At 37.8% G+C, this 13,461-nt stretch overlaps 1 protein-coding gene across 4 annotated transcripts in view; it reads right to left on the bottom strand.

Moving 5' to 3' along the window:
- Positions 1-700: 700 nt before the first annotated feature.
- Positions 701-13,461, bottom strand: part of Pde4d (phosphodiesterase 4D, cAMP-specific) — a 1,420,835-nt gene continuing 1,408,074 nt past the window's right edge. For all 4 annotated transcript variants that reach the window (XM_013025262.1, XM_013025263.1, XM_013025265.1 and 1 more), the window contains 4 exons: positions 7,819-7,973; positions 6,820-6,942; positions 6,177-6,359; positions 701-5,323 (listed from right to left, as the gene is read on the bottom strand). In XM_013025262.1, coding sequence (XP_012880716.1) covers positions 4,913-5,323; positions 6,177-6,359; positions 6,820-6,942; positions 7,819-7,973 — 872 coding nt within the window. In that variant the 3' untranslated portion in view covers positions 701-4,912. The remainder of the gene's footprint in view (positions 5,324-6,176; positions 6,360-6,819; positions 6,943-7,818; positions 7,974-13,461) is intronic.

The raw sequence follows: 13,461 nt of genomic DNA, 5'->3' as shown, positions 1-13,461 counted from the left end.
AGTGCTGTTTTACATAGGATAACTAGAAATGCTCTCGTACCTCTAGGCACTGCAAACCCTCCTTCAATTTCAAACTCATTTGAACATCAGAGAATTTTCCCATGGCGGAAACCCCTTTCTGTGCCTATCGTCTTTTCCCTTAAAGACCTATTATTGTCCTTAGGGCCGAGTTTCAAATCATTTTTTTCCCAGGAAGCTTTCTCTGGTCTTTCATAATGGTTAAGTTCAGTTTTCCTCTTGATTACAGCATTGAGCTTTTTCACTACGTTGAGCAAAACTCTAATGACACATGCATTGGACATTTATTTCCTTTGTCCCCTTCAGACTATAATCTTCTTGCTAACAAACTATGTTTCATTTAACTGTTGAATCCTTAGACGCTTGTAGTTTGCAGAGTAGGTTTCTGACAAGTACCTGTTAAATGTCTGAATAACTTTCACTGTATCAAATAATTCAATTAAATGGGGAAAGTCCCTTCCCACACCAGTTTAGAAAACGGTGTTTGATCTTATAGGCCACATAAGTTATTTGGGGATTTTTTTTATATTGCAACATAACTTGGGTTCACCAGCTTATAAGTATCCATACAAATTTATGATGTAATCTCATTTTATCAATGTTCATTACTTTTTGAAATACGTGCTTATTGCATTACAATTAAAACCAACCATCTTTTGTTTATAAAAGACCAAATCATAAATAGGCAGAATCAACCCATGCTTTTATTTTCATTGCATATAAAAATTTCATAGGAAGGTATTGATGTACAGTACTATCCCCATGGGCTGTAAGAGAGGCTAAGAAACTACTAAAAGAATCATCATTTGTAATGCTCACACACAATTTACCACTCTGAAAACATATCCAAAGAAATAAAAATTAAAAAAAATAAAATCAGTAAGGATGTATTTTGTAATTATAGTGTCCCATTTATACTGTTTAAAACAAAAGTAATCAAATTCCTTTGGGCCAGGGCTGCTAAAATCTACAGTTTGTGTCAAAATAAAATAAAATAATAGGAGGCTCATTTTTCCTAGAAAAAGTATCCTTCCTTTCACTGACAAGTCCCAAGGGCTGAGCAGCAGTAAGAAGTGATTTCCACACTATTCACTCAGAATTTTCCATGGCTGTCAGGAGCTGACCACTGTGAAAATGTAAATTTTAAAAAATGCTAAATGAATGTATGTTTTACAGAATCATGTTTTAGAGAAGAGTTACTTATGTGAATTGGCAACATAGATAACTTAGTGTTGAAATAAATGGATTTTCATACATTTGGAAATCTGGTTGTTCTTAAGAGAAAAAGTCAAGAAATAAACCAATGAGCTTTTTCATAATGTACAGTTTCTTTACATGATAGAAAGTTGGTGAGCAGATAAACCAAGATGAGTTGACTCTAGTTCCAAACAAGTTCCATTTCCTGTGATCCCTAGAAAACAAAGGGCCTTTCTATAATCATTGGACAGGAGTATTCCCAGTCATGTTTGAAAATAAAAAACAAAGGTAGCTCCTGCTTGACAGCTGGAAAAAGTCACCATCCATGCAAGATCACTTCTTGGCAAGAAGTATTTTAAAGCTTATATCTCAAAAGGGTCACATGATCCTTCAGAGGTGATCTACAGGTTTTGTCAAATCTAGCAACTGCCAGAAATCCAATCATTTTAAAGTTTGGATATATAATGCCCAGCCCTAGTCTACCATGACCTTAGTTTGAAATGCAGCAAAAGAGAAGAAAATACTGGTTAAAGTTAAGGCACAGCCCTGGGACCAAAGACCTGCAGCTATGTTATTTAAATTTATATATCTTTATGTATTTTATAGTTTTCTTGAATTTTCCATAAACAAGCTCTAAAGTGACAAGACTATATTACAGAAGAAAAGAAAAATGTACAAGGAGTATGTATACACACCATTCATTCTCTCACCAAGAGTTTCCAAATATATCAACACCATCCTATCACAGGACGATGTTTTAATAAGAACTGATAATTTACAATTAACATTACAGTATGTACATTGCAATAAATACATGGTTGTAAACAGACAAACAAGACTGTATTACAGGTAAGGTCATTTGGTGAGAAAAAAATGCATGGCAGAAAAAAATAAATAATGCATTCAAAAATTATCATAAAGCTTTCTGTAAAATCCACTTCATTCAAGTTTTTTCTTTCCTTGTCTGCAATTAATTCTATCTACATTATTTTCTTATAACTTTGAACGGATGTGAAACAAAATCCAAATAGCATTTTTTGTGTTCAGTAACTTGCAAGCTGAAATGTACTTGTCTTATGCAAACTTGGGACTTGTCCCCTTATTCCGTACCCAGATATTACATTTTCTTATGGCATTTTAGGAAATGTAAAGCTATTTGGATAAGGATGCATTTTTTTCAGCAGTGTGTACCTGTGAAGCACACAGGGCTTCACAGGGCTGGAAGAGAATGCAAAGGGAGAGAGAAGGAAGAGGGTAAGCAGACTGAATCATGCATTAGTCCCTAAATCTTGGATCTTATGGTGTTTTCCTGCAATTTGATTGTCCATTGATGGGTGTTACAACATGGTACCATTAAAAGCCAGCAAACTGGAAAAAAAGCTTCCATTAGTGCAGTTATAAACTTTTCAGGTTTCATTTATGACATATTGCTGCTTTAAATTTTTTTTCATTATAAAGATTCCAGGCACTCTGTGGGGGGCAAACACCAAGTGTAGGGTGGGGAAGGAAATGCGCATAATTTGGAAAGAGGGGTAAGTCCTAGACTCTGTCTTTCCTTCTAGACCGCCCCTCAGGACAAATACAAAGAGAAGCAAGGTCCCAGGTGTTCTTGTGAAACCATTTGGTCAGACATAGGCTTCTATCTGAAAGATTACTCTGTTTGACCCTTACAAGGGAAAGTGTGTGGAAACCCTATAATTAATCAGTAGAATCTGATTCTGGACCAAGTAAAAGATCTGAGAAATAATTTCTCTAACAAAGGAACAGCTGTTGGATTTCTGAAGACTGGAATTGGGAATTGTGTTCACTGTGGATCAATTCTGTGCCTGAGGGTTATTAGTAGTCCTCAGAAGTCTCTATATAAATGATTTTTCTCCAAAATGCTAGTATAGCTCTGGTGCTGAAATCAGTTGAGAGTGAGCTCCAATCTTTAGGCAGAACCATTTGACCAGCCCAACATTATACTGTATCACATGACCAGGCTTCTGGTGTTGCTGGCATTAATTGCTCTCCCCTCACTGTGATTTTAGAAATAGTTCCACCCCAAACAACATGCCTATGGGTCAAAGATAAGTGATAAAGCAGTTCCTACATGTTACACAGCTATCCACTAAGAAAGAGTAGCTGCTATACTTCCAATCTCTTCCCTGAATTATTCCTCATGTAGTTCTAAATCCAATGGTGAAGTCACAGAAATGAGAGAAGAGTATTGGTGTTTGTTAATATATTCTTTGAGGACTTTACAAAAATCACCTAGCTAGCTGTTAATTTTTTCTGTAATTCAGAGTAAAAGCTAGTCATGACATACAACTGCATGGTAGAAATGAATGCTAACCCTGACTTGACTGTATCATCAATAAGAACGGTGTGACATACTTGGTAAGATGCCACGAAGTGGGCATGGATATTAGTTCAAGCACACATTAAATAATAAAGCTGCATGAAGGGAAAATGCTTTTCTCACTATAACAGACTATTAAAAAATACAGATGAGAAATGTGTAGGTTATTACAAAGACATGCACTGGTGAAATGCATGCCTCTTGACACAGCAAAAAGTCATCAGAAGACAGTAGGTGGGAAAATATCTCAAAAAGACAGACTGTGTTAGCTACTGGGTATTTACACATCTTCCATTTGATTCAGACACCAACTGATGATTGAGTTTCTATGAGACTTAAGACACATTTGACATAATGCACATCAAAATATTACAGAATATTCACTTTGGACACTGTGAAGAAAGACATTGGTAGAGAGCAACTCTGCTGACTAGGAAATAGTGAAATAAAAAGCAAGTAAGCAAAGACTTACAAACAGGGTTTCCTGCAACATAAGGTTTTTTTGTCTTAAAATATGGAAGTCATTGGTATATAAAACAATGAATCACTACAAATCAGTTAATTGCTATGAACTGTAAAGGTGCAGGTAAAATTCGTAAATTAGATTTATCCAGTGTAGCACAGGTTTGTACTGAAAACTTGCAAGTTACTCCTTAGAAAAAAATAACCAGTGGCAGATGAAGTTCTGAACAGAGTTTTTTTTAAATATAATACCTCAATACATTTAATAATAAAAGTAAGCTCTACAAAAAATCTGTTTTACATATCATACAAAATGTAGAGGTGAGTGTAGCTCACTGAACCACACTATTCAGTCACGTATCAGGAAGACTTGAAATTAGAAAATTATGCAATTCCTGTGGCTCATACTCCTTCTGGGAACAGATTCATGCTGTGTCCCCTTCATGACATTTTGTTGTTGTTGTTGCTTTATTAATTGAGTTCACTCCACCTGTGAAATGCCTTATTTCTGAAAATGTAACACACAAATGAGAAAAGGAACCCCAAGTCTTTTCCACTTTTGGGCTGCCTGATGAGCCACATTCCCTTACAAACATTTTGGAGTTGATTTTATCTGCTTTGTCAGCTCTATGAAGCTGAAATCAGGTTAAAATGCTGCTTATGAAGATGTCCCCCTTGCTCTCCAGACATGGGAAGGTGAAAAGAATTGGTTACAATATTCCTGAGCGCCAGACTGAGTAGTCAAGGTCAGTTTTGTTCAGCAAACGTCCTGGCAGATGACAGTGAGGTGTGACCATGGTTGTGGCATGTGACATGCACTTTGGAAACAATGATTTTTTTCTACTTAAAAAACAAAACAAAACAAAACAAAAAGGTGTGCGAGTCTTTGCACTGTTACGTATCAGGAGAAGAGTCATCTATGACACAAACTTCTGGCTGGCTTTCTTCTGCTACTGCCTCTTCTTCTACCTGTTCATCAAGGGGAATTTCAGTGGACTCTGAGTCCTGTGTACACAGAGTCTTGGAGTCACTGCAGCTAGTGTCTTCTTCCACTTGACTTCCACTATCCTTTTCCGTGTCTGACTCGCCGTCTTCCTCTAAAGTTAGTTCAAACTGGAATTTCTCAGTTTGACCCTGCCGGCCCTCTTCTTGATCATCAGGTGCAGGAGAGGGGCTCTGAGGGATTGTGCTCTGGTACCACTCCCGATTGTCCTCCAAAGTGTCCAAAATGTCCTGGGCATCAGGATGTACGAGGTCTGCCCACGTCTCCCAGAGTGGATGAACAATATAGTCTATGAAGCCCACCTAGTTTAAAAAAAAACAAAACAAAACAGAAATGGGACTAAGAAAAAAAATGGAAAAGGTTAACTAGCTCATGGCTCACAAATAGAACACTGAATGGAACACTACTGACCTTAGTTTGGTAAAATAGTCCTTATTTGAGGCAACAGATCATATAAAACTGTTGTTACTAGCTGGTAAAAATTACTTACTAGAATCCTTAGTTCAAGGGTGTTTACTTAAGTGGGCCCTAATGGCTCACTAACTACTCAGGAGGTTGAGATTGAGGATTAAGGTTTGAAGCCAGCCAGGACAGTAAAGACCATCAGGGTCTTATCTTCAGTTGACCACTAACAAACCAGAAGTGGTGTTTTGGCTCAAGTGGTAGAGCACCAGCTTTGAGAGAAAAAGCTAAGGGACAGTGCCTAGGCCCTGAGTCAAGCCCCATACCAACGCACACACACACACACACACACACACACACACACACGTGCGCGCAAGCACATAAGTTAATCATGAAAAAATTTCCACTTACACAGTGGGCTATGGATCCTGGACCTTACTAATGGTCAATTTGTAGGAAAAGTCCAGATAAATGAAATAAGCCAAGTACTCTCACTATATGATTATACTACATGACTATAGTCATCATAAACAAATATAATATCATAAGAATATATGCATGACATTCTTATGTATAGATACAAATCATAAGACTGATGGGTTTGGATCCTAAATTAGGTGAAATTGAACTCGTCAAAAACAAACTTCAGACTCTTTCCCCAGATATTTGTTAAGATTGCTACTACAAAGGAACCAAATGCTGCACTTAGCTGTAACTCTGTTCTCTCTCCATACCTCATGCATCATATGTTACCTGTGATTTTTCCACAGATGCGTTGTGCTTGTCACACATGGGGCTGATCTCCATGCCACGCTCTCTTTCCCGGTCTCCTTGGCGGAAGAACTCCTCCATTATCCGGTCTGTCCACTGGCGGTAGAGCTGCAGAGGCTTCGTGGGGTTACTGAGATCTGCACAGTGCACCATATTCTGAAGGACCTGAAATAGATGGAGGCATTCTTTACTCAGCACCTACTCCTCAGTTTAAAAAAAAAATCTAGGAATTCACATGAGTTGACTGTGACACCTAAAAATATGCATAGTGCAAGATATATCCAAAGAGCCCAACCATGGTGTGCCTGTGTGTGATTCACACTTATATTAATAGCTACAAATTATGCCACTTTTAAGTCATCTAAGTATCAAAAGAGAACCTTTATGTGCCTAGTTGATTAAATTCAGGCTTTATGGGGTATTAAGTTTTTGTGTTTTTTTAAAATGTACAGACAAATAAAAATACCAATAAGAAATTAAATAATTTGTTGCCGTGATTAAGAATGTGTTTAGCAATCCTGCCTATAGTTTCTAAAAATGCAAGATGGGAGAAATAATGTATTTCTCTACATGGGGGTACACACACACACACACACACACACACACACGTCAATCAATGATTTACCTGAATCCTATCAGAATAATTATCAAGAAGGAGAACCCCAGAACTTGTCACTTTCTTAGTTTCAACCATAGTTTTCAAATCAGCCAGCAGATTCATGTGTTTGGACATATCTGTCGCAAGAACCTTAAGGAACAAAGAACAATTTGTTAAGTTAATTAATTTTCCTGTCAGAAAGTGAGAATAAAAGTACCCTGACTTCTAATGAAAGTGTGTGGAAATTACTCTATTTAGAGCAGAGTCTTTGTTTTTAACTGTTAACTTTTCTGAAAGCCCAGGTACAATACAGAGAACACATAGCACTGAGAACAATTTTCATGGTTAAAAAAAAAAAAGTACAGCTGGAAACATCGCCATAATCATCACATTTTCAGTGTTGGGTTTTTTTTGTTTGTTTCTATGGACTAGAAAGCATTTATTGGGCCATTAAAACAAGCAAGCAGCAACAACAACAAAAATCCTTGCAATACAATTAGGGTTTTTTGTTGTTATTGTTGTTGGTCATGGTGCTTGAACTCAGGGCCTGTCCCTGAGCTTTTGCGCTCAAGTCTAGTGCTCTACCACTTTGAGCCACAGGCCACTTCCAGTTTTCTGGTGGATAAATGGAGAGAATAGTCTCACAGACTTTCCTGCCTGGGCTGCTTCAAACCACAATCCTCAGATCTCAACCTATTGAGTAGCTAGGATTACAAGTGTGAGCCACTGGCACCTGGCAACACAATTCTTTTTTTTTGTTGTTGGTTGTGGGGCTTGAACTCTGGGCCTGGGCACTGTCCCTCAGCTCTTCAGCTCAAGGCTAGAGCACTCTATCATTTAAGCCACGGCACCATTTCTGGTTTTATGAGTTGTGTTTTGAAGACAAGAGTCTCATAGACTTTTCTGCCAGGCTGGCTTTGAACTTTGAGATCCTCAGATCTCAGCCTCCTGAGTAGCTAGAATTACAGGTGTGAGCCACTGGTGACCAGTAACAATTCTTTAGTTTTATTTTAATCAGCTACTTACAATGTCAATGACCATTTTCCTTAAGGATTGTCTTTGTTTTTTGGTCAAATTTTGGAAAATGTCACAGTTTTCTTCCTGTAGCAACTTAAAGCCCACAGCCAAATGATGGTTTTCTAAGACAGAGGAGTCGTTGTACATCAAGGCAAGTTCAGAATCTGAAAGAAAAACAGAAAGAAAGTCACCAGTGCTGTTTAATTAGAAGTGCTGTGAGAAAATTAACTGAGGCTGAGGCAGGAGATGGCTACTTAGGGCTAGTGTAGCTTAGGGCTAGTGTAGCTTGCATTGTGAGCCTGTCTTAGAAACAACCAACTTCCACATTCCATCATACCTTGGGTTGAAGACACAATGTTCCCCAGACTCTACTTCCTGTTCCATTACATGACAATATTTAGGAGAATATATTGGATAAAAGAATAGCAGACAAAACACTGGGACCATAGAAGTGAACACCAATGCTACTGATAGTAGAAAGTCATTTGACTGTGAGATTTCTCAGAACATATTTTTTTCTGAAGTGAAAAAAGTAGAACAGATGAACATTAACATCTTTTTAAGATCTGCCAGAAACTGAGTAGACTAAGAAATTACTATTAGAATTATTTTGCAATAGAGCAGATTGAACTCAGTGCTTCATGCTCAAGGGCTTTACCACTGGAGCCCTACTCCAGTCTTTTGGCTGGTTTAGTTTTTTATTTATTTGTTTTTTGTGCTAGTCCTGGGGTTTGAACTCAAGCCCTGGGTGATGCTTTTCAAGGCTAGTGCTCTACCACTCAAGACACAGCTCCACTTCTGGCTATTTGGTGGTTAACTGGAGATAGGAGTCTCATGGATTCTTCTTCCCCTGGCTGGCTTTGAACTGTGATCCTCCTGAGTAGCTAGGGCTATAGGATTTAGCTACTCACACCCAGCTCAGTTTATGTTAGTGTTTTAGTCAGTCCTTGTTTCTGACTGGAATCTCCTATCTCCATCTTCTGAATATATGGGATGACAGTTATGTGCCAGCTTGTTTCTGGTAATGGATCTCATAGCTTTTTCCCAGACTTTCCTCAATTATAGATATGTACTAATGGCTGGTTGAGAACATCAAATTATTCATAGCATCTGAAAAATGTCCAGCGTATAAGGTGTATAGTCTGGTAACAATGAATTACTACCTTGCAATTTCCATAATGTGAGCATCATGGATACAGAGAGATTTGTTTTCAGAACAGATTCAAGAACAGTGTGAAACATGGAACAATATTAGATTTGATCATACTGCTTTTCCTACTCTTTCCCAGAATAGCTCCGATATTCTAAGTGATATTCCCCCCTCCATTTCCTTTCTTATGCATCTAGCAGTCACTCTTTACGTATGAATTGTGCTTCCTGCCTGCTTGCTCATGGCTTCATACATAGATACTGTTTTCAGTTGCCTACATGCCCCATGGTGGAGATTCTGGCTCTTGCTCATACTGCCCTGGACTTGTGCATTAAAGGCAGGAAGAGATACAGTTTCTTCTCTAGTCCTTTAAATAGCACAGATCTACAAACTAGCCATTAAAAAAATGCTGCTTTATTCTGTTTCCACATAAATCATTTGTAAAGACTAAAGGACAAGCATTTGATTATGTTTCTGACTAATGCACTGAAAATACAACTGAAGATCTCTTCTAAGAAATGTCCAGTTCTGCTCACCAACTGCTTAAGCAGCTAAGTATGATAAGAGTGGCTCAAGACATATCTCAACAGGGAGATCCTAAGATCTTTTTTGTTCTTTTTTAGATTTTTAACAATTTTATTGTAAAGGTGGTGTACAAAGGGGTTAGTTAAATAAGTCAGGTAATGAGTACATTTCCTTTTGAACAGTGTCACCTCTCCTTCATTGTCTCCCAGGTTTTCCCCTCCTGACTCCCTCCACCCACTGCCACAAGTTGTATAGCTTATCATTTCCAATATGTGTCTAGTGGGTTTCACTGATGAATTGGTTCACCCTTGGTCTGAACTATACATGGAAGAATTAGCACATCTAAAGTTTTGTTTCCAGTTATAGGAATGCAGATGTGTAGAGCTGTAGCGGGATGGGGGGGGTGTAGGTATTATTGCTTCGTTTTGTTTCTGGATAAGTCAATTTTGTTCATATTTTTTAAGGTAGTACCTGGCCAAATAGTTGTGATTTTTTTTGTTTTGTTTTGTCATTCCCATGCTTATCCAGCATGGGAAAGTAAAGCATGAAGCTTTACTTATAAACAATAGTCTGTAAAAGTTTATAGTTAGCACATATATATATATATATATGTATATATATATGTATATATATATATATGTATATATGTATACATATATATACATATATATATATATATATATAAAAATATATATATATATTGCCTTGGAAAGAAGTTATCTCTTGACATTTAAGGAAAAGCCAAAACAGCCAAAAAGGCCCTGGAACGATTTCTTCCTGGACTGGTGGGCCTCTCCAGCCTTTTCAATCTCTGAGGCATCACTAAGGGCTGGCAGTGATGGTCAATTTTTAAATGAACAGGCAGAAGTATTTAAGAAACAGAATTTCAGAGTAGTCATTTAACTTTCTGCCCTACTTTAAGACTGAAGGTGTATTATCATATCTAAGAAGGTAGGTACATTCTGCAGAAGTATTTAAGAAACAGAATTTCAGAGTAGTCATTTAACTTTCTGCCCTACTTTAAGACTGAAGGTGTATTATCATATCTAAGAAGGTAGGTACATTCTGTAGCTCTTCTGATTTTTACCAAAGATGCTAATCTAACCATACATAACAGGTGACTGCTTGAAGTTCACTGTCACGCTCTGAGGACAGAGAGGCTGTCTTACATACTGTTTCTTTAAAACCCTTTCGTCTTCAAGCTGAGTAAAAATCACCTTTTGTGAAGCTTTACTTTAAAAAAATTTAAAATTAGTGTATGTTAATTATACAAATGGGTTTCATTGTGCCACTTCCATAATGCATATAAACAAAGGTAGTTCCCCCATTACTCTTTCCTCTTATTCCTCACCTTTTAAAAAGAATTTTTGCAAATTCATTATTCCTTTCCTGATTTCCACAGACAGAACTGGTCAGCCCCTGTATGACTGAACCCTCACTGGGCGGTCCCCACATTCACCTCACCTCTCATATGCTCCCCTCAAATCTTCACTAGTCCCTCTCCAAGTCCTCCTACCTACTCAGAGACTTGAGCCTCTTTATATAAGTAAAAATTATTAATTGAATATGCTTGGCTATCTCCTTTCTTCATTTCTCCTTATAAAACATACAGAAGAACAGGATATGCGAAGGTTTCATGTTTAGAGGATTTAAGTGCCAAGCATTGTGCCAGGCTTGTATGGAGTATCTCATTTTGTCCTCACGACTCTCTTAGCAAGATTTTCCTGCTGTAGCCATTTACAAAGGAAAACATGAGCCTGAAGGAAGTAACCCTGCCGGTGTGTCCTAGTTGGTAAGCAGTAGGGCCAATACTAACAAGCAGTTGCTATAAACTGCATCTCATATTAATATTACAGATGCTTTCGACAACCTTTAGACAACCTTCACCAACAGTGAAGCAGACTATGATCATCACAATCCATCCACTACCTGGTACACAGTAATAACTATCTTGCCATCCTCTAATTCATAAAGGAACCATGCATACCTTTTACAAACTGAAAGACATTGTTTTATTACATAATGGCCCAATCATTCTCTGTTGCAAAAAACTCCCCATGCTATCAAGAATAAATTAAATATGCTCAACATAACACTATTAATGATGTTAGGAAGACTCTGCTTATGGGTCCCTCTCTCCCTCTTCTGAGTCCTTTTCATCTGGGTGTTAGGACCACTGCATATTTTACTACAGAGAGTACATGTGATCAATACCATAATATGCTCTTACAGGAATTGGTTCAGACAGCTGTGGAGGGCAAGAGTGTCATATCTGCAACCCAGAAAACCAGAAACAGCAGTAATAAATTTTAGCTCCAGTGTGAAGGCCTGAGAATCGGGAAGGGAGTGGGCAGTGTGTAAGTCTTACCTAAGAACCAGGAGCACTGATGTCACCAATTTTCAAACCATGTTACTTCCATGTCATTGACTGTCAAGTCAAACCAGTGGCTACTGTCCATAAATCAGTATATAATCATATATCCTAGCTATTCCTTCTTCTAGCAAAGTGTTACAAGAAAGGTCACTGTCCAAGGTTCTTTTTGCCAGTAAGATTTCCCTTCACCTCTGTCACAGAGAGGCAGAATAGTTCTGCATGTGGCCACACCTGAGTGATGGCTGCATGTTGTATGCCATATATAAAACAGGTTTTCTCCCATAATACCACAGATACAGCCAGGGAGAGAGAAGGCAAAATAGCAGAGTGGGGATCATCAGTGTCTGAATAACTTCTTTACATAATTTATGCCTTCCGATCTACATGATCCCGTATCTGTGTCTCTCATTTTCATTTGATGGTAGAGTGTTTCTGTGGAGGCTCATCATTATGTCTTGTGGATCAGTAATACCTTAGTCATAATAAGTCTTTCAGGTTATCTAGTATTTTATGTTCATTATCTACTAAGGTGGCCAAAAGTAGCAGGCCAAAAGATGGTATCAGGGTCTTGCTCCAAAGTCTTAAAAATCTATGTCATACAACATCTATGGAACAACAGCTCTCTCTGCTACTAGGACTTGAAGAACCAGTGGCTCTGCTGAATCAGATGGCTCAAGTGGCAGAGGAGATTATACAACAGCCTGGACATGTTGCAGAGTTGTTCTTGGCTCTACTCAAAACTAATAGATCTTCTGTAAATGGGCAAAGTAACACATACTAATGAGGAGTATGTTACCTCAAAAACCAAACATTCCTGCTAAGCTTTGCCTCTATCCTGATCGTAGGAGGAACCATATACAATGACTTTACCCTTCACCTCAGAAGGGATAAGTCAACATGACCCACATGAAATTTCACTATGATAGAAATGGCTTGAATTTTACTTTGTTTTATTTTCCAATCAATGCCCTCGCTCTAACAGCAGAGATTCTTGAAAGCTGAGAATTCACTGTAACTTAGCCAATCATGAGTGGTGCTTCTGCCTTTAATTTTCAGCAACTCCAGCCCAGCCCTCAACTACAAGAGAAAGGCTCTCCCTCCTGATATACCTACAAGCACTAAGCTATTTATAATGCTGAGCTTGACCTGGGAATCCCAATGCCTGGGCTCCTCTTATTCTTTCACAACTTACTCCAATGACATTAGGAATAACCAACCAATGTCATTCTGTGCTGGCACTTTCTCAAAATGTTTCAAAATATCCTATTTAGAACCACTCAGCTTCTTACATCTTACAAATGAATGATTAAGGCAGATATTTTGGGTATCTTTATAAATACTTCACAGCATTCCCTGTCAGTATTCTCTTTACTACTGGAAATAGTCATCCTTGTTTTCAAGTCAATCAGTTTAGACAGCCAACTCCAGAAACCCTTGACTCAATTAAAAAAAACTAATCCTTAAAATTCTGTTCCTCTAAAACCACTCTCAGTATCAAAGCTGTATAGTTTGTATAGTTCTCAGGAGTAACCGAATCAGCAAGATACACATGATATATATATATATATATATATATATATATATATATATATATATATATATA

The sequence above is a fragment of the Dipodomys ordii genome, unplaced genomic scaffold (assembly GCF_000151885.1).
Source record: "Dipodomys ordii isolate 6190 unplaced genomic scaffold, Dord_2.0 Scaffold83, whole genome shotgun sequence".
Taxonomy (NCBI): Eukaryota; Metazoa; Chordata; class Mammalia; order Rodentia; family Heteromyidae; genus Dipodomys; species Dipodomys ordii.
Note: the sequence above shows the minus strand (reverse complement) of the source record. Positions and strands in the feature narration are given on the sequence as shown.